General features: G+C 46.4%; 1 protein-coding gene across 1 annotated transcript in view; it reads right to left on the bottom strand.

Annotated features, from left to right (window-relative positions):
- LOC147123888 (nipped-B-like protein) overlaps window positions 1-20661 on the bottom strand; it is an 832420-nt gene that overhangs the window by 175362 nt on the left and 636397 nt on the right. The window contains 2 exon segments of the mRNA XM_085963154.1: window positions 7822-7875; window positions 18021-18119. Coding sequence (XP_085819280.1) covers window positions 7822-7875; window positions 18021-18119 — 153 coding nt within the window.

The following is a 20661-nucleotide window of genomic DNA, read 5'->3' as shown; positions in this document are numbered from 1 at the left end:
GGTATGTTGGCCTTCGTAGCAAGAGGGTTCGAGTACAGGAACAAGGATGTGTTGCTGCAGTTGTACAGGGCCTTGGTGAGACCACATCTTGTATTGCGTGCAGTTTTGGTCGCCTTCTGAGGAAGGATGTTCTTGCCATGGAGGGAGTGCAGCGAAGATTCACCAGACTGATACCTGGGATGGCAGGAATGACGTATGAGGAGAGATTGGGTCAATTGGGCTTATACTCGCTGGAGTTAAGAAGAATGAGAGGGAATCTCATTGAAACTTATAAAATTCTAACAGGACTAGACAGACTAGATGCAGGAAGGATGCTCTCGATGGCGGGGGAGTCCAGAAGCAGGGGTCACAGTCTAAAGATAAGGGGTAAGCCATTTAGGACAGAGATGAGGAGGAATTTCTTCACCCAGAGAGTGGTGAAACTGTGGAATTCTCTACCACAGAAGGCAGTTGAGGCCAATTCATTAAATATATTCAAGAAGGAGTTAGGTATATTTCTTAAGGCTAAAGGGATCAAGGGGTATGGGGAGAAAGCAGGGACAGGGTACTGAATTTGGATGATCAGCCATGATCTCATTGAATGGCGGAGTAGGCTCGAGGGGCCGAATGGCCTACTCCTGCTCCTATCTTCTATGTTTCTATTGGTTGTAATCTATCAAAATTCCCTGGATTCTGGAGAGGTTCCAGAGGATTGGAAAACCGCAAATGTAACTCCCCTATTCAAGAAAGGAGGGAGCCAGAAAGCAGGAAACTATGGGCCAGATAACCTACCATCTGTCATTGGGAAAATGCTGGAATCTATTATTAAGGAAGAAATAGCAGGACATTTAGAAAATCATAATACAAACAAGCAGAGTCAACATGGTTTTATGAAAGGGAAATCGTGTTTGACAAATTTACTAGAGTTCTTTGAGGATGTGCTCGAACATATTAACATCGGGAGGGAGGAGGTATTGGCGGTTTTAGCTGGCCTAAAAATGGATAAATCCCCAGGCCCGGATGAAATGTATCCCAGGCTGCTGTGTGAGGCAAAGGAAGAGATTGCAGGGGCTCTAACACATATATTCAGGACCTCTCTGGCCACAGGGGATGTGCCAGAGGACTGGAGAACCGCTAATGTAGTACCATTATTCAAGAAGGGTAGTAGGGAAAAACCGGGGAACTACAGGCCAGTGAGCCTAACATCAGTGGTAGGAAAATTATTGGAAAAAATCCTGAGGGACAAAATTTGTCTCCACTTGGAGAGGCAAGGATTAATCAGGGATAGTCAACATGACTTTGTCAAGGGAAGATCATGTCTGACTAATTTGATTGAATTTTTTGAGGGGGTGACTAGGTGTGTGGATGAGGGTAACGCAGTGGATGTGGTATACATGGATTTCAGTAAGGCCTTCGATAAAGTCCCGCACAGGAGACTGGTCAAGAAGGTAAGAGCCCATGGAATCCAGGGTGCCTTGGCACATTGGATACAAAACTGGCTTAGTGGCAGAAGGCAGAGGGTGATGGTCGAAGGTTGTTTTTGTGACTGGAAGCCTGTGGCCAGTGGGGTACCACAGGGATCGGTGCTGGGTCCCTTGCTGTTTGTGGTCTACATTAATGACTTGGATATGAATGTAAAGGGTATGATCAGTAAGTTCGCGGATGATACAAAAATTGGTAGGGTGGTAAATAGCGAGGAGGGTAGCCTCAGTCTGCAGGACGATATAGATGGGTTGGTCAGATGGGCGGAACAGTGGCAAATGGAATTTAACCCGGAAAAGTGCGAGGTGATGCACTTTGGGGGGACTAACAAGGCAAAGGAATACACAATGAATGGAAAGACCCTAGGCAAGACGGAGGGTCAGAGGGATCTGGGTGTGCAAGTACACAGATCCCTGAAGGCGGCGGAACAGGTGGATAAGGTGGTAAAAAAGGCATATGGGATACTTGCCTTCATTAGCCGAGGCATTGAATATAAGAGCAAGGAGGTTATGATGGAGCTGTATAAAACACTGGTTAGGCCACAGCTGGAATACTGTGTGCAGTTCTGGTCGCCACACTACAGGAAGGATGTGATCGCGTTAGAGAGGGTGCAGAGGAGGCTCACCAGGATGTTACCAGGGCTGGAGCGCTTCAGCTATGAAGAGAGACTGGGCAGATTGGGTTTGTTTTCCTTGGAGCAGAGGAGGCTGAGGGGGGACATGATTGAGGTGTACAAAATTATGAGGGGCATAGATAGGATGGATGCTGAGGAGCTTTTTCCCTTAGTAGAGGGGTCAATAACTAGGGGGCACAGATTCAAGGTAAAGGGCGGGAGGTTTAGAGGGGATTTGAGAAAGAACTTTTTCACCCAGAGGGTGGTTGGAGTCTGGAACTCACTGCCTGAAAGGGTTGTGGAGGCAGAAACCCTCACAACATTTAAGAAGCATTTGGATGTGCACTTGAAATGCCATAGCATACAAGGCTACGGACCAAATGCTGGAATATGGGATTGATTAGGCAGGGCTTGATGGCTGGCGCGGACACGATGGGCCGAAGGGCCTCTATCCGTGCTGTATTACTCTATGACTCTATGTAACGATGAGCTTCAGGGGAGTCGAGGGTTGTGGGGAGTGGGCAGGAAAGTGGAGTTGAGGCCAAGATCAGATCAGCCATGACCTTATTGAATGGCGGAGCAGGCTCGAGGGGCCAAATGGCCGACTCCTGCTCCTATTTCTTATGTTCTCACCCTACCCCCAGATACACTTTCCATCCGAACCTCACCCTTCTTGTAAGGTTAATAATAAAAGTAGAGAACCAAGCTGAATTTGGAAAGTACAGAGGGAATAAGTAAGGCAAAGGGAGAGTATGAGACTAGATTAGCGGCTAACATAAAAGGGAACACAAAAGTCTTTTATAAATACAAATAGTAAAAGGGTAGTTAAAGGAAGGGTGGGGCCGATTAGGGACCAAAAAGATCTTCTTGTGGAGGCAGATGGCATGGCTGAGGTACTGAATGAGTACTTGGCAGCTGTTTTCGCTAGAGAAGCGAATGCTGCCAATGTAGCAGTAAAGGAGGAGGTCGTAGGATAAAAATAGATAAAGGAGGTAGTTAAAAGGTTGGCAGTCCTCAAAGTGGAAAAGTCATGCAGACCAGATGGGATGCATCATAGGTTATACTGAGGGAAGTAAGGGTGGAAATTGTGGAGGCTCTGGCCACAATCTTCCAATCCTCCTTGGATAGAGGGGTGGTGCCAGGGGACTGGAGTATTGCAAATGTTACAGCCCTATTCAAAAAAGGGGAGAGGGATAAACCCGGCAACTACAGGCCAGTCAGCCTAATATCAGTGATGGAGAAACTTTGAGAGACAATAATCCGGCATAAAATGAACTGGCAGTTAGGAAATTATGGGCTAATAAATGAAAGTCAGCATGGATTTGTTAAATGCACTTTGCGTTTGACTAACTTCATAGAGTTCTTTGATCAAATAACGAAGAGGGTTGACAAGGGTAGTGCGGTGGATATTGTGTATATGGACTTTCAAAAGGCGTTTGACAAAGTAACACATAATAGACTTGTTAGCAAAATTAAAGCTCATGGGATTAAAGGGACAGTGGCAGCATGGATACAAAATTAGCCAAGGGGCAGAGAGTAGTGGTGAACGTTTTTTTCAGACTGGAGGGAAGTGTGCAGTGGTGTTTCTCAGGGGTCGGTATTAGGACCACTGCTCTTTTTAATATATATTAATGGCCTGGACTTGGGTATACAGGGCATAATTTCAAAGTTTGCAGATGATACAAAATCCTTGATTTTATTAATAGAAACATAGAGTACAAAAGCAAGGAAGCTATGCTAAACCTTTATAAAACACTGGTTAGGCCTCAGCAAGAGTATTGTGTCCAATTCTGGGCACCACACGTTAGGAAGGATGTGAAGGCCTTAGAGAGGGTGCAAAGAGCCAGCACAGGCACGATGGGCTGAATGGCCTCCTTCTGTGCAGTATCATTCTAGACAGGGAAATGTCGATGGATGTAGTTTATATGGACTTCCAGAAGACACTCGATAAGGCTCCATATAAGACACTGTTAGCTAAAATTAAAGCTCATGGAATGAAAAAGACAAATTATCGACCTGGTTAAGAGATTGGTTAGGTGGTGGAAGACAGAGAGTAGCAATAACGGGTATGTACCCGAAGTGGAAGGAAGCGACTAGTGGTGTCCCACAAAAATTTGTGCAGGAGCCTCAACTACTGTATTCACTATATTTATTAATGACTTGGATATATGGCCTTCTATTGTATTATCTAAGTTTGCTGATAACACAAAGATAGGTGGCATAGCAAGTAGTGTAGGTGCAAGCATAAAATTACAGAAACATTGACTGATTAAGTGTGTGGGCAAAACTGTGGCAGACGGATTTTAACGCAGGCGTCCATTTTGGACCAAAAAAGGACAGATTTTTAAATGGTGAAAACCTAGGATCAGTGGAGGTCCAAAGAGATTTAGGGGTCCATGTACACAAATCATTAAAATGTAGTGGTCAGGTACAAAAAATAATCAAAAAGGCTAATGGAATGTTAGCCTTTCTATCTAGAGGGCCATAATATGAAGGGAAGGAAGTTTTGCTACAGCTATACAAAGCCCTGGTTAGACCACATCTGGAGTGTTGTGTACAGTTCTGGGCACCGCACCTTAGGAAGGATATACTGGTCTTGGAAGGCGTGCAGTGCAGATTCACCAGAATGTTACCAGGGATACAAGGGTTAAATTATGAGGAGAATACCTAAACTAGGCTTGTATTCCCTGCAAAGTAGAAGGTTAAAGGGTGAACTAATTTGAGGTTTTTAGGATTTTGAAACGAATTGACAGGTAGATAGAAACTTTTTCCGCTGGTGGGAGTCTAGGACAAGGGGACATAACCGTAAAATCAGAGCCAGGACATGCAGGAGAGAAGATAGGAAACACTAAGGATGGTAGAAGTGTGGAACTTTCTCCCACAAAAAGCGGTATATGCTAGTTCAATTAATCACTTTAAATCAGAGACCGACAGATTTAAGCTAGCTAAAACCTTGGCTAGCAAAAATCTATCCATCTCAGATTTAAAATGATATGGAGCCAAGGTGGGTAAATAGAGTTTGGATACAGATCAGCCATGATCTCATTGAATGGCAGAACAGGCTCGAGGGGTTGAATGGCCTCCTCCTGTTCCTATGAAACCTCCCCCTACCCCCAGATACATACTTTCCATTCAAACCTCCCCCTACCCCCAGATACATACTTTCCATTCAAACCTCCCCCTACCCCCAGATACATACTTTCCATTCAAACCTCCCCCTACTCCCAAATACATACTTTCCATTCAAACCTCCCCCTACCCCCAGATACATACTTTCCATTCAAACCTCCCCCTACCCCCAGATACATACTTTCCATTCAAACCTCACCCTACCCCCAGATACATACTTTCCATTCAAACCTCCCCCCTACCCCCAGATACATACTTTCCATTCAAACCTCCCCCTACCCCCAGATACATACTTTCCATTCAAACCTCCCCCTACCCCCAAATACATACTTTCCATTCAAACCTCACCCAACCCCCAGATACATAACTTTCCATTCAAACCTCCCCCTACCCCCAGATACATACTTTCCATTCAAACCTCCCCCTACCCCCAAATACATACTTTCCATTCAAACCTCCCCCTACCCCCAGATACATACTTTCCATTCAAACCTCCCCCTACCCCCAGATACATACTTTCCATTCAAACCTCCCCCTACCCACAGATACATACTTTCCATTCAAACCTCCCCCTACCCCCAGATACATACTTTCCATTCAAACCTCCCCCTACCCACAGATACATACTTTCCATTCAAACCTCCCCCTACTCCCAAATACATACTTTCCATTCAAACCTCCCCCTACCCCCAGATACATACTTTCCATTCAAACCTCCCCCTACCCCCAGATACATACTTTCCATTCAAACCTCCCCCTACCCCCAGATACATACTTTCCATTCAAACCTCCCCCTACCCCCAGATACATACTTTCCATTCAAACCTCACCCAACCCCCAGATACATACTTTCCATTCAAACCTCACCCTACCCCCAGATACATACTTTCCATTCAAACCTCCCCCTACCCCCAGATACATACTTTCCATTCAAACCTCCCCCTACCCCCAGATACATACTTTCCAGTCAAACCTCACCCTACCCCCAGATACATACTTTCCATTCAAACCTCCCCCTACCCCCAGATACATACTTTCCATTCAAACCTCCCCCTACCCCCAGATACATACTTTCCATTCAAACCTCCCCCTACCCCCAGATACATACTTTCCATTCAAACCTCCCCCTACCCCCAGATACATACTTTCCATTCAAACCTCCCCCTACCCCCAGATACATACTTTCCATTCAAACCTCCCCCTACCCCCAGATACATACTTTCCATTCAAACCTCCCCCTACCCCCAGATACATACTTTCCATTCAAACCTCCCCCTACCCCCAGATACATACTTTCCATTCAAACCTCCCCCTACCCCCAAATACATACTTTCCATTCAAACCTCCCCCTACCCCCAGATACATACTTTCCATTCAAACCTCCCCCTACCCCCAGATACATACTTTCCATTCAAACCTCCCCCTACCCCCAGATACATACTTTCCATTCAAACCTCCCCCTACCCCCAAATACATACTTTCCATTCAAACCTCCCCCTACCCCCAGATACATACTTTCCATTCAAACCTCCCCCTACCCCCAGATACATACTTTCCATTCAAACCTCCCCCTACCCCCAAATACATACTTTCCATTCAAACCTCCCCCTACCCCCAGATACATACTTTCCATTCAAACCTCACCCAACCCCCAGATACATACACTTTCCCTCAGTTTATGCTGCTCTATTCCATTTAAACTGTGTCTTTGAACCCCTCAGTCTATTTCCTCTCATTCTTCCTCCAAAATATATCACACTGAATTCCATGTGATGGGTGGGCGGGATTCAGGGTAATTGTGTGCTCAGGAACCTCTCATTTTCCATTTATACAAGTGGGTTGGACATAAGCACAAAAGGAAAGATAATGAAGTTTGCTAATGATGCCAAATTAGGGGGCATGACAAACAGGAGGACACAGACATAGTGAAGGGGCAGATGCAGTGCAATATATATGAAGTATATTTTGGCGGAAAAGCACAATGGAAGGAAGTGTATCCTAAGCAGAATCGAGAAACAAAGATGGAGGGAGGCAGGTACACGTGTCCTTAAAGGTGGGGTGCAGGTAGAAAAGACCATAAAAAAAGCAAATGGGATTGTGGATTTTATACATGTGGACGATGAATATGAAGAACTTTTATAAAACTTTTGCTTGGCCACAGTTGGAGAGTTGTGTTCAGTTCTGGGTGGCCATATTTCAGTAATGGAATAGGGACAGTGAAGATTCGTGGAAGGATACCAGGAGTGAGAGCTTACAAGCACAGAGAAAGGCCCAAAAACCAGTGAATTTTTCACTGGCATAAAGAATGTTTAGGAGAATCTAGTAGGGGTTTTCAAAATTATGAAAGGATTCAACAAGGTCAATAGCAAATTAATGTATTTGGTGTGAGTAAGCCCTTGACTTGCCCTCCTCACTTTTGATGAGTTCCTACCCTGCCTCAGGTGAGACAGCTCTAGACTCCCATTCCAATTCAGGTTGCCTCCCAGTGAGAAAGCCCTGGACTCTCCCTTAAATCCCCAGCACCCTGATGAACTCCTCGACTCTCAGTCTAACCCACCCTCTTGGAGTTGGAAAAATTATGCTCTCAAGCGATGGAATCTGTAGCCAATCGTACTTACGTTCTGAAGAAGCTGCTCAAACCAATCGTACCCAGTATCCCTGCATGCAGCAACCTGTAAAGCAGGTGAAAGACAGCCGTCAACAGTTACACTGTAAGGAAGCAGGCTGTCACTCTACAGTAGCAGCGATCAGGAGCTACACAAAACCTATAGCCTCAACTATCTTCACTTTAAGTGGGAATCACTCCATCCAGATTTTTATTAATTTTTAGGAACCTAGGAAAAGGAGTAGGCCATTAAGGCCCTTGAGCCTGTTCCGCCATTCAATTAGATTATTACTGATCTGTATCTCAACTCCATTTACCTGGCTTTGCTCCAGATCCCTTCATACCCTTGACTAACCAAAAACCTAGCAATGTCTCTTTTGAAAGCTCCATTGTACTCCAGCATCCACAGCCTTTTGGGGGGGGGAAAGAGTTCCAGATTTCCACTACCCTGTGTGTGAAGAAGTGCTTCCTGACATCACCCCCGAACAGTCTAGCTCTAACTTTAAGGTAACGCCGCTTGTTCTGGATTCCATCAGAGGAACGTTTCTATCCATCTACCCTATAGAATGCCTCATCATTTTAAGCACCTTGATCAGATCGCCCCCAAAACTTCTAAACTCAAAGGAATACAAGCCGGGACTATGTAACCTGTCCTCATAATTTAACGCTTTAAGCCTTGGTATCATTCTGGTGAATCTGTGCCGCAAACCCTCTAAGGCCAATGCCCAGAACTGAACACAATACTCCAGATCGGGAGGGGGTGTATTTCAGCCTCCAAGAGAAAAACACCAACATTTCATTGGCTTTTTTGATTCGTTTTTTGTATCTGCATCATACTATCATAGAATGATACAGCACAGCAGGAGGCCATTCGGCCCATTGCGCCTGTGCAGGCTCCTTGGTAGAGCTATCCATAGATACATAGATACATAGAAGATAGGAGCAGGAGTAGGCCATTCGGCCCTTCGTGCCTGCTCCGCCATTCGATGAGATCATGGCTGATCTTTTAATTCAGTATCCCGTCCCCGCCTTCTCTCCGTAACCCTTAACCCCTTTTGCCCGTAGAAATATATCTAATTCCCTCTTAAATATATTTAATGAGCTGGCGTACACTGCCCTCTGTGGCAATGAGTTCCACAGGTTCACCACTCTCTGAGTGAAGAAATTCCCCCTCATCTCTGTCCTAAATGGTTTAGCCCTTATCCTCAAATTATGTCCTCTAGTTCTGTTCTCACCCGCCAAGGGAAACATTCCTTCTGCATCCAGTCTGTCTAGACCTGTCAGAATTTTATACACTTCTATGAGGTCCCCTCTCAATCTTCTAAACTCCAGTGTGTACATCCCTAAACTACATAGTCTCTCCTCATAGGTCATTCCCGCCATTCCTGGTATCAGCCTGGTGAATCGCCGCTGCACCCCCTCCATGGCAAGAACATCCTTCCTCAGATGAGGCGACCAAAACTGTACACAGTACTCGAGGTGTGGTCTCACCAGTGCCCTGTACAGCTGCAGCAAGGTATCCCTGTTCCTGTATTCTAACCCTTTTGCTATGAAGGCCAGCATACCGTTTGCCTTCTTGACCGCCTGTTGCACCTGCATGCTCGCCTTCAGTGACTGGTGTACAAGAACACCCAGGTCTCTCTGTACTTCCCCCTCTCCCAATCTATTGCCATTTAAATAATAATTTGCCCTCCCGTTCCTGCACCCAAGGTGGATAACTTCGCACTTGTCCACATTATAGTGCATCTGCCATTTATCCGCCCAATCGCCCAGTCTGTCCAAATCGCTCTGGAGCTTCCTGGTCTCTTCCTCTGAGCCCACCCCCCCTCCTAGTTTAGTGTCGTCTGCAAATTTGGAAATGCTGCATCCGACTCCCTGATCCAGGTCATTAATGTAAATTGTGAACAGCTGGGGGCCCAGGACAGATCCCTGTGGTACCCCACTTGTTACTGCCTGCCATTCAGAAAATGAGCCGTTTATTCCAACTCTCTGTTTTCTATCTGACAGCCAGTTCCCTATCCACGCCAAAACTTTCCCCTTTATCCCATGAGCCTCAATTTTCCATGCTAATCTTTTATGTGGGACCTTATCGAAGGCCTTTTGGAAGTCCAGGTACACCACATCTACTGGCTCTCCCCCATCTATTCTACCAGTTACTCCCTCAAAAAATTCCAATAGATTAGTCAAGCACGATTTACCCTTTGTAAATCCATGTTGACTCTGTCCTATCCTGTCCCCATTTGCTAAGTGCTCCGCTATTTCATCCTTAATGATGGACTCCAGCATTTTGCCCACAACTGATGTAAGGCTTACAGGTCTGTAATTACCTGCTTTTTCCCTACCCCCCTTTTTGAATAGTGGGGTAACGTTAGCTACCCTCCAATCCATCGGCACTGTTCCCGAGTCTAATGAATTCTGAAAAATCATCCTTAGTGCATCCGCTATCTCTAGGGCCACCTCCTTCAGTACCCTAGGATGCATGTTATCAGGCCCTGGGGATTTGTCCACCTTCAATCCCTTTAGCTTCCTTAACACCATATCCTTAGAGATATTGATTTGCGTCAGTTCCTCCTTTGCCAATGTCCCTATTTTTCCCGATATCCCAGGGAGGTTTTTTGTGTCTTCCTTCGTAAAGACTGACCCAAAGTATGCATTTAGTTGATCTGCCATTTCCTTATTTCCCATTATATATTCCCCCGTATCTGACTGCAATGGACCAACTTTGGTTTTCACCAGTCTTTTCCTTTTGATATACTTATAAAAGCTTTTGGAGTTAGTTTTTATATTTTCCGCCAGCTTGTTTTCGTAAGCTATTTTGCCCCTCTTGATTATGCCCTTTGCCCTCCTTTGCTCTATCTTAAACTGTTCCCAATCTTCCGCTCTGGCGCTTTTTTTGGCTATTTTATACGCCCTATCTTTGGATTTTATGCTGTCTCTAATTTCCCCTGTTATCCACGGTTGAGTCACCTTTTTAGATTTCCTTTTATGCCAGATTGGTATAAACAATTTTTGCAATTTTGTCATTCTATCTTTAAATGTTTGCCATTGTTTATCTACCTCCAGTCCTCCCAGGAACGTTGTCCAATCAGACCTACTCAGTTCCCGTCTCATGGCATCATAATTCCCCTTGTTTAAATTCAGGACCTTAGTCTCTGAGTCAATTTCTTCGCTCTCCATTTCGAGTGAGAAATCGATCATGTTATGATCGCTCTGACCCAAGGGTCCCCGTACAACAAGATTACTGATTAGTCCCTTCTCATTGCACAGTACCCAGTCCAATATAGCCTGTTCCCGAGTTGGTTCCTCGACATATTGATCCAGATAACCATCCCTCAAACACTCAAGGAATTCCTCCTCCTCATTATTTTTACTGATTAGGCTAGTCCAATCTATATGTAAGTTAAAGTCACCTATGATGACAGCTGTGCTCTTATTGCACGCTTCTCTAATTTCCCTCGTGATGCCCTCCCTAACCTCTATTTTACTATTTGGAGGCCTATATACCACTCCTATTAATGTTTTTCGCCCCTCGCTATTTCTTAGCTCCACCCATATAGATTCTGTATTAACTGAGTTAATATCCTTCCTTTCAATTGCATTTATCCCCTCTTTTACTAGCAATGCTACCCCTCCTCCCTTTCTTTTTTGTCGATCCTTCCTAAATACTGAATACCCCTGTATGTTAAGCTCCCAGCCCTGCTCACCCTGCAACCATGTTTCCGTAATCCCAATTAGGTCATAATTATTAACCTCTATTTCCACAGCTAATTCATCTACCTTGTTCCTGATGCTTCTCGCATTAAGGTATAAAACCCTCAGGCTTTTTTTATGCTCACATTTTTTATGAATTAGTTTGGCCCTTTGTTTTTTGTTCCTCACCCTTTTATCATTTATTTCTGTCTGCCTTTCACTTTCCTCTATTTCACTACATAGGTTTCTAGCCCCCTGCCATACTAGTTTAAATGCTCCCGAACTGCTTTATCAAAAATTACCCCGAGAACATCAGTTCCATCTCTGCACAGGTGTAGACCGTCCCTTTTGTATAGGTCACACCTACCACAAAACTGGTTCCAATGCCTCAAAAATTTAAAACCCTCCCTCTTACACCACTGCTCAAGCCACGTATTTAGCCTAACTATCCTGTTCTCTGTACTCTTACTAGCACGTGGCACTGGTAGTAATCCAGAGATTACTACCTTCGAGGTCCTACTTTAATTAGTCCTACTCCCCTCCTCTTTCTCCACAGCCTTGTAAACTTTTTCCCTTCAAGTATTTATTCAATTCTCTTTTGAAAGTTACTATTTAATCTGTTTCTAGCACCGCTTCAGGCAGTATATGTCACATCACAACAGCTCGCTGTGTAAAAATGTTTCCTCATGTTGCCTCCAATTCATTTGCAGATCACCAGTGTCCTGTGGTTACCGACCCTTCTGCCACTCCTTAGTTACTCTATCAAAACCATGCAAGGTTTTGAACACATCGATCAAATCTCCTCTTAACTCTTCTGCTCTAAAAAGAACCTCAGTTTCTCCACATAACTGAAACCCCTCATCCTGGTAGAATTCTTGTAAATCTCCTCTGCACCCTCTCTAGGAAGGATGTGAAGGCGTTAAAGTGCGTTGCCCAGAACTGAACACAATACCCCAGTTGAGGCCGAACCAGTGTTTTATAAAGGTGTAGCATAACTTCCTTGCTTTTGTAATAGCAGAGCACTTGGAAAGCAGTGACAGGATCGGACAAAGTCAACATGGATTTACAAAAGGTAAATCGTGCTTGACTAATCTACTGGAATTTTTTGAGGATGTAACTGGTAGAATAGATAAGGGAGAACCAGTGGATGTGGTGTATTTGGACTTTCAAAAGGCTTTCGATAAGGTCCCGCATAAGAGATTAGCGTGTAAAGTTAAGGCACATGGGATTGGGGGCAAGGTATTGACTTGGATAGAGAACTGGTTGGCAGGCAGGAAGCAAAGAGTTGGAATAAACGGGTCTTTTTCCGAGTGGCAGGCAGTGACTCGTGGGGTACTGCAGAGATCGGTGCTAGGACCCCAGCTATTCACAATATATATTAATGATCTAGACGAGGGAACTAGATGTAATATCTCCAAGTTTGCAGACGACACAAAGCTGGGTGGGCGTGTGTGCTGTGAGGATGCCGAGAAACTCTAGGATGATTTGGACAGGTTGGGTGATTGGGCAGAAGCATGGCTTATAAAACTTATAAAATTCTAACAGGACTAGACAGACGAGATGCAGGATGTTCCCGATGGTCGGGGAGTCCAGAACCAGGGGTCACAGTCTAAGGATAAGGGGTAAGCCATTTAGGACAGAGATGAGGAATTTCTTCACCCAGAGAGTGGTGAACCTGTGGAATTCTCTACCACAGAAGGCAGTTGAGGCCAATTCATTAAATATATTCAAGAAGGAGTTAGATATATTTCTTAAGGCTAAAGGGAGCAAAGGATATGGGGAGAAAGCAGGGACTGGGTACTGAATTTGGATGATCAGCCAGGATCTCATTGAATGGCGGAGCAGGCTCGAGGGGCCGAATGGCCTCCTCCTGCTCCTATCTTCTATGTTTCTATGTACTCTATTTGTAAAGCCAAAGATTCCATATGCTTTTTTAACAGCCTTCTCAACTTGCCCTGCCACCTTCAAAGATTTGTGTACATACACCCCCAGGTCTCTCTGTTCCTGCACCCCCTTTAAAATTGTACCAATTAGTTTATTTTGCCTTTCCTCATTCTTCCTACCAATATATCACTTCACACTTCTCTGCATTAAATTTCATCGGCCGTGTGTCTGCCCATTTCACCAGTCTGTCTGTGTCCTCCTGAAGTCTGTTACTGTCCTCCTCATTGTTTACTACATTTCCGAGTTTCGTGTCATTTGCAAACTTTGACATGATGCCCTGTATACCCAAATCCAGGTTATTAATATATATCAAAAAGAGCAGTGGTCCTAATACCGACCCCTGGGGATACAGTCTGAAAAACAACCATTCACCACTACTCTCTGCTTTCTGTCCCTTAGACAATTTTGGATCCACCCTGCCACTGTCCCTTTAATCCCATGGGCTTTAATTTTGCTAACAAGTCTATTATGTGGTACTTTATCAAATGCCTTTTGAAAGTCCGCACTACCCTCATCAACTACAGGAAACTTTGTGCTATCCGGCACCGACTGGACCGAGCTGTTGCCGTTCCCTCAAAACTGCCGGACACACCAGCGTTAATGTTGAAGCATACAGAGCTTTTCATCTCCGTATCTGACAACAAACACTGTTGCGTAGCAACAGCTTCTAAACAGTCGGCCCGTACCTTGGAAGTGTCTCTGTAGCTTAGCAACAGCTTCAGAGAGACTTTCCAGAGCCTGACTGTTGAAAAAAAAGCCACGAGAAGAAAAAAAACTTAACAAAACGGCTCCTGATTTTTGCCTGTGGCTCGAGCTTGCCGGACACTTAGCCTCCGGATAACACAAAGTTTCCTGTATCTCCATTACTTCATCAAAGCACACAACCAAGTTAGTCAAACACTATTTTCCTTTAGCAAATATGTGCTGACTAAGTTATTAGCCCATAATTTTCCATATGCCAATTAATTTTGTCCCAGATTATTGTCTCAAAGATTCCCCAACACTGACGTTAGGCTGACTGGCCTGTTGTTGCCGGTAACCGAGGATGCATCCCACCTGGACCACATGACTTTTCTACTTTTGAGTACTGCCAACGTTTTAAGTACCTTCTCTTTATTTTTGCTCATCAAATATTGCTACTACCTCCTCCTTTACTGCTACACTGGCAGCATTCACTTCCCTAGTGATGACAGATGCAAAGTACTCCTTTAGTACCTCAGCTACGCCCTCTGCCTACACAAGATCACCTTTTTTGCCCCTAATCAGCCCCACCCTTCTCGCTTTGCCCCTTTTATTCCCTATGTAAAATCTCCTCTGTACTTTCTATATTCAGCTTGCTTCTCTTCTGTATTATTAATCTTCCACTTGTCATAAGCCTCCTTTTTCTGTCTCATTTTAACCTCTATATCTTTGATCATCCAGGGAGCTCTAGCTTTGGATGCCCTTCCTGTCCCACTCATGCGAATGTGTCTACTCTGTACCCGAACCATCTCCTGCTTGAAGGCCTCCCCATTATTCAATTACTGTTTTGCCTACCAATTTTTGATTCCAATCCACCTGGGCCAGATCCCTTTTTAACTCACTGAAATTAGCCGCCTACAGTTAAGTATTTTTACGTTTGATTGTTCCTTGTCCTATTCCACAACTATTCTAAACCTGATGATATTATCATCTCTGTTCCCCAAATGCTCTCCCACTGAAACATGCTCCATTTGCCTCACTTCATTCTCCAGAACTCGATCCAGCACTGCTTCCTTCCTTGTTCGGCTGAAACACACCGATCAAGAAAGTTCTCTTGTACACATGTACACAACTCAGTGGTAGCGCTCTAGCCTCTTGAATCAGAAGGTTGTAGGTTCAAGTCTCAGTCCAGGAACTTGAGCACATAACCTAGGCTGACACTCAGCGCAGTACTGAAGGAGTGCCGCACAGCTGGAAATGGCGTCTTTCTGATGAGATGTTAAACCGAGGCGGACCTAAAAGATCCCATGGCACTATTTTGAAGAAGGACAGGCAAGTTTTCCTTCCTGGCCAACAGTTATCCCTCAGTCAACATCTAAAAACAGATTATCTGGTCATTATCACATTGCTGTTTGTGGGAGCTTGCTGTGCACAAATTGGCTGCCGAGTTTCCTACATTACAACAGTGAGTATACTACAAAAAAGTATTTAATTGGCTCTAAAGTGCTTTGAGATGTCCTAAGTTCGTGAAATGTGCTATATTAGTAAAGTCTTCCTTTCTCTATTGATATAGCACCTTTAATGTAGATCATAGAACACTACAGCACAGAAGGAGGCCATTCGGCCCATCGAGTCTGTGCCGGTTCTTCCGAAGAGTAATTCAGTTCGTCCCATTCCCCCATTCTTTCCCCATATCCCTGCAATATTTTCTCCAATTATTTATCCAATTCCCTTTTGAAAGCTACTATTGAATCTGTATCCACCACCCTTTCAGGCAGCGCATTCCAAATCCTAACCATTCATTGCGTAAAAAATGTTTTTCCTCATGTTACCTCTGGTTCTTTTGCCCTTAAATATGTGCCCTCTGGTTCTCGACCCTTCAGCCATTGGGAACAGTTTCTATTTATTTACTCTATCTAAAACCTTCATGATTTCGAACACCATTATCAAATCTCCTAGCCTTCTCTGCTCCAAGGAGAACAACCCCCAGCTTCTCCAGTCAATCCACGTAACTAATCCATCATCCCTAGAACCATTTTTGTAAATCTCTTCTGTACCCTCTCTAAAGCCTTCATGTCTCTCCTAAAGTGTGGTGCCCAGAATTGGGCACAATACTCCAGATAGATCAATGTAAAAAAATATTAATAATTCTGGAAATCTGAAATAAAACCAGAAATTGCTACCAATGCAGAACAGTCAGCACCTAGAAGAGGAAAGGCAGGTTAACATTTTGGTGGCGACTCTCTATTGGTAGTGGGAAAGGCCCAAATCCTGGAAAGCATGTGCATTTGCAGCATTGTCTGTTTGAGCGACGAGGTCATTGTAGGTTTAGGGACCAGTCAGTTGTGGCCAGGACTGTTAGAGGCACCAAGGGTGATGTGCCTTCACTAACCCGAGTGAGTGTCCCAGTGAAATGCTCTGAATGAGGGCGAGTCAGTTCCACACTCTTGAGTTGACTGATGAGTTTCAGGAGTGGGGCTGAAGTTGCAATATTTTATCCCTCCACCTCTACCCCACCCCCAAAGTGTGAACGATGTATTTCCCTGGTTAGCCTTTCACTTGCATGTGACAACCCACATACAGCAGGTGTATTCTGCACAGCTAGACCGAGGCCATTGTGGGAGCTGTACAGATTGGAGGACAGAGCACAGCACCCCCAGCAAATAATCCAGCCCTTCCTGGGGATCACACGAAGGGTAGGAGAAATCTGGAACCGCCTGCCCCAAAAGGCTGTGGATGCTGCGGGCAACTGGAGCTTCCAAGACCGAGATCGATAGATTTTTGTTATGTAAGGGTATCAAAGGATATGAAGCAAAGATATAGATCAGCCACGAGCCAAAGGAATGGTGGAACAAGCTCGACAGGCAGAATGGCCTCCTCCTGTTAACGTGGTGTAACCCTTTTGGTTGATTTACAGAGACTGCCCATATTTGTACCTAAATGCCGCAAGTTTTTCAGCAATACATCAGTATGCTGCAAAGGTGTTACAGAAAGACAGGGCGATAGGAACTCCTCAATCACCCCCAGCACCCCTTCCCCGGGCACCTTCCCGTGCAAGCGCAGGAGATGCAACACCTGCCCTTTTACCTCCCCCATTCCCACTGTCTAGGGCCCCAAACACCCCTTCCAGGTGAAACAGCGATTCACTTGTACTTCTTGCAATCAAGTATACTGTATTCGCTGCTCACGATGTGGTCTCCTCTACATTAGGAAGACCAAACGCAGATTGGGTGACCGCTTTGCGGAACACCTCCGTTCAGTCCGTAAGGGTGACCCCGAGCTTCCGGTCGCCTGTCACTTTAATTCACCGCTTCACTCCCACTCTGATCTCTCGGTCCTCGGGCTCTTGCATTGTTCCACGGAAGCTCAACGTAAACTCGAGGAACAGCACCTCATCTTTCGATTGGGCACTTTACAGCCTTCCGGACTCAACATCGAGTTCAACAATTTCAGATCATAACCTCTGCCTCCATCCTTTTTTTTCTCCATTTATTTTTTTTTCTCTCTCCCACATGGCAGCTGTCTTTCATTCTGCCAGTGCCATTTACACTTCGTCTAGAGCCATCTTTTGTTTCTTACCTTGTCCTATTACCATCTCCTTTTGCCTTGTACCATCTCTTAATCTCTCTTAATTTCTCCTGCCTTCCATCCCATCACAGACCTTCTCTTTTATTCTTTCCACCCCTCCCCCCTTTCCCTGCACTTGCTTAAAAACCTGTTCCATCTCCAACTTTTTCCAGTCCTGACGAAGGGTCATCGACCTGAAACATTAACTGTTTCTCTCTCCACAGATGCTGCCGGACCTGCTGAGTATTTGCATCATTTTCTGTTTTTATTTCAGATTTCCAGCATCCACAGTATTTTGCTTTTGTGATAGGAACGGAGGCATTTACTCACCACATCTGTGACATTTAGGATTTTCCGGGTCATCCCTTCAGCGTCGTGAGAAGGAGTGGGAGTGAACCAGAGTTTCTGGAATGTTTCGTTTACCAGTTTCTGCAGAGGAACAAACCCAAGTTACATCGACATCCACTTAACAGAGTTCACCTGGTCACTGCTACCAGCAAACACAAGAACAGCACTGAAATTACAACTGCTTGCATGTCTTTCTCAAACTTCTAATCACCCCACTGGATCGAATAGAAATGAGGGAGAACTTAGATATTGGCAGGAAATTGGACACGAGTCTCGGTTCGGAATGGTCATGGCCCTGTGGGTAGTGGAGCGGGCCCAGGGGCCGTGTAGCCTGGTTCTGTTCCTACTTCTTGTGTTCTAATTCTGTGTTAGATTTCAGGAGATGGTTTTATTCCTGTTCCTGGCTGGGGTGGAGATCGCCTTTACAGAAGGTAAGTACTGTAGAAAATATAGGGACAGAGTGATCTCCTGGAAGAGTTTCGATTGCCTAGATGGGTCGGAGAGGAATTTCCCAGATTTTTTCTCCCAAATTGGCCATTGGGTTTTTTATCTCTCCCGGGAGATCACATGGTTTCGGGTGGGATGGAGAGTGATAGAAGATTTGAGGTTAGGATCAGATCAGCCATGAGCTTATTGAATGGTGGAGCGGGCTCGGGGGGGCCGATTGGCCTACTCCTGCTCCTATTTCTTATATGGGAGTGGTGCCAGAGGACTGCAAATGTTACACCTTGTTCAAAAAAAGGAGGGGGATAAACCTGGTAACTACAGGCCAGTCAGCCCAACGTCAGTGGTGGGAAAACTACTAGAGACCACTGTGAAGGACAAAATAATTCTCACTTGGAGAAGCATGGGTTATAAGGGACAGCCAGGACTGATTTGTTGAAGGTAAATTGTGTCTGAATAACCGGATTAACTTCTTTGATGAAGTAATAGAGGGTTGATGAAGGTAGTGCAGTAGATGTTGTATCCATATGGACTTTGAAAAGGCATTTGATAAAATATTTCATAATAGACTTTTCAGAAAATAGAAGCAGATATATAGTACTAGCTGGGGGTGCCCAGCGGTGCCGAGGCTTTTTCGAGGGCATGTTGTTGTTGGAAGAGAGAGAGAGAGCGCGAGAGACTGGGGTAAGAGATGAGAGCGCGAGAGACTGGGGTAAGAGAGAGAGCGCGAGAGACTGGGGGTAAGAGAGAGAGCGCGAGAGACTGGGGGTAAGAGAGAGAGCGCGAGAGACTGGGGGTAAGAGAGAGAGCGCGAGAGACTGGGGGTAAGAGAGAGAGCGCGAGAGACTGGGGGTAAGAGAGAGAGCGCGAGAGACTGGGGGTAAGAGAGAGAGCGCGAGAGACTGGGGGAAGAGAGAGAGCGCGAGAGACTGGGGGGAAGAGAGAGAGCGCGAGAGACTGGGGGGAAGAGAGAGAGCGCGAGAGAGACTGGGGGGAAGAGAGAGAGCGCGAGAGACTGGGGGAAGAGAGAGAGCGCGAGAGACTGGGGGGAAGAGAGAGAGCGCGAGTGGGGGGGGAAGAGAGAGAGCGCGAGTGGGGGGGGAAGAGAGAGAGCGCGAGTGGGGGGGAAGAGAGAGAGCGCGAGTGGGGGGGAAGAGAGAGAGCGCGAGTGGGGGGAAGAGAGAGCGCGAGTGGGGGGGGAAGAGAGACGAGCGCGAGTGGGGGGGAAGAGAGAGAGCGCGAGTGGGGGGGAAGAGAGAGAGCGCGAGTGGGGGGGGAAGAGAGAGAGCGCGAGTGGGGGGGAAGAGAGAGAGCGCGAGTGGGGGGAAGAGAGGAGAGCGCGAGAGTGGGGGGGAAGAGAGAGAGCGCGAGTGGGGGGAAGAGAGAGAGCGCGAGGGGGGGGGAAGAGAGAGAGCGCGAGTGGGGGGGAAGAGAGAGAGCGCGAGTGGGGGGGGGGGAAGAGAGAGAGCGCGAGTGGAGGGGGAAGAGAGAGCGCGAGTGGGGGGAAGAGAGAGAGCGAGTGGGGGGGAAGAGAGAGAGGCGAGTGGGGGGGAAGAGAGAGAGCGAGTGGGGGGGAAGAGAGAGAGCGAGTGGGGGGGGAAGAGAGAGAGCGAGTGGGGGGGAAGAGAGAGAGCGAGTGGGGGGGGAAGAGAGAGAGCGAGTGGGGGGGAAGAGAGAGAGCGAGTGGGGGGGGAAGAGAGAGAGCGAGTGGGGGGGGAAGAGATGAGAGCGAGTGGGGGGGGAAGAGAGAGAGCGAGTGGGGGGGGAAGAGAGAGAGCGAGTGGGGGGGGAAGAGAGAGAGCGAGTGGGGGGGGAAGAGAGAGAGCGAGTGGGGGGGGAAGAGAGAGAGCGAGTGGGGGGGGAAGAGAGAGAGCGAGTGGGGGGGGGGAAGAGAGAGAGCGAGTGGGGGGGAAGAGAGAGAGCGAGTGGGGGGGAAGAGAGAGAGCGAGTGGGGGGGGAAGAGAGAGAGCGAGTGGGGGGGGAAGAGAGAGAGCGAGTGGGGGGGAAGAGAGAGAGCGAGTGGGGGGGAAGAGAGAGAGCGAGTGGGGGGGAAGAGAGAGAGCGAGTGGGGGGGGAAGAGAGAGAGCGAAGTGGGGGGAAGAGAAGAGAGCGAGTAGTGGGGGGGGGATGAGAGGGGGGGGAAGAGAGAGCGAGTGGGGGGGAAGAGAGAGAGCGAGTG

Source organism: Somniosus microcephalus, chromosome 1 (genome assembly GCF_052327205.1).
Source record: "Somniosus microcephalus isolate GS21.2 chromosome 1, FLI_Smic_1.0, whole genome shotgun sequence".
In the NCBI taxonomy this organism is placed as follows: Eukaryota; Metazoa; Chordata; class Chondrichthyes; order Squaliformes; family Somniosidae; genus Somniosus; species Somniosus microcephalus.
The sequence above is the reverse complement of the archived record's forward strand: the minus strand, read 5'-3'. Positions and strand labels throughout refer to the sequence as shown.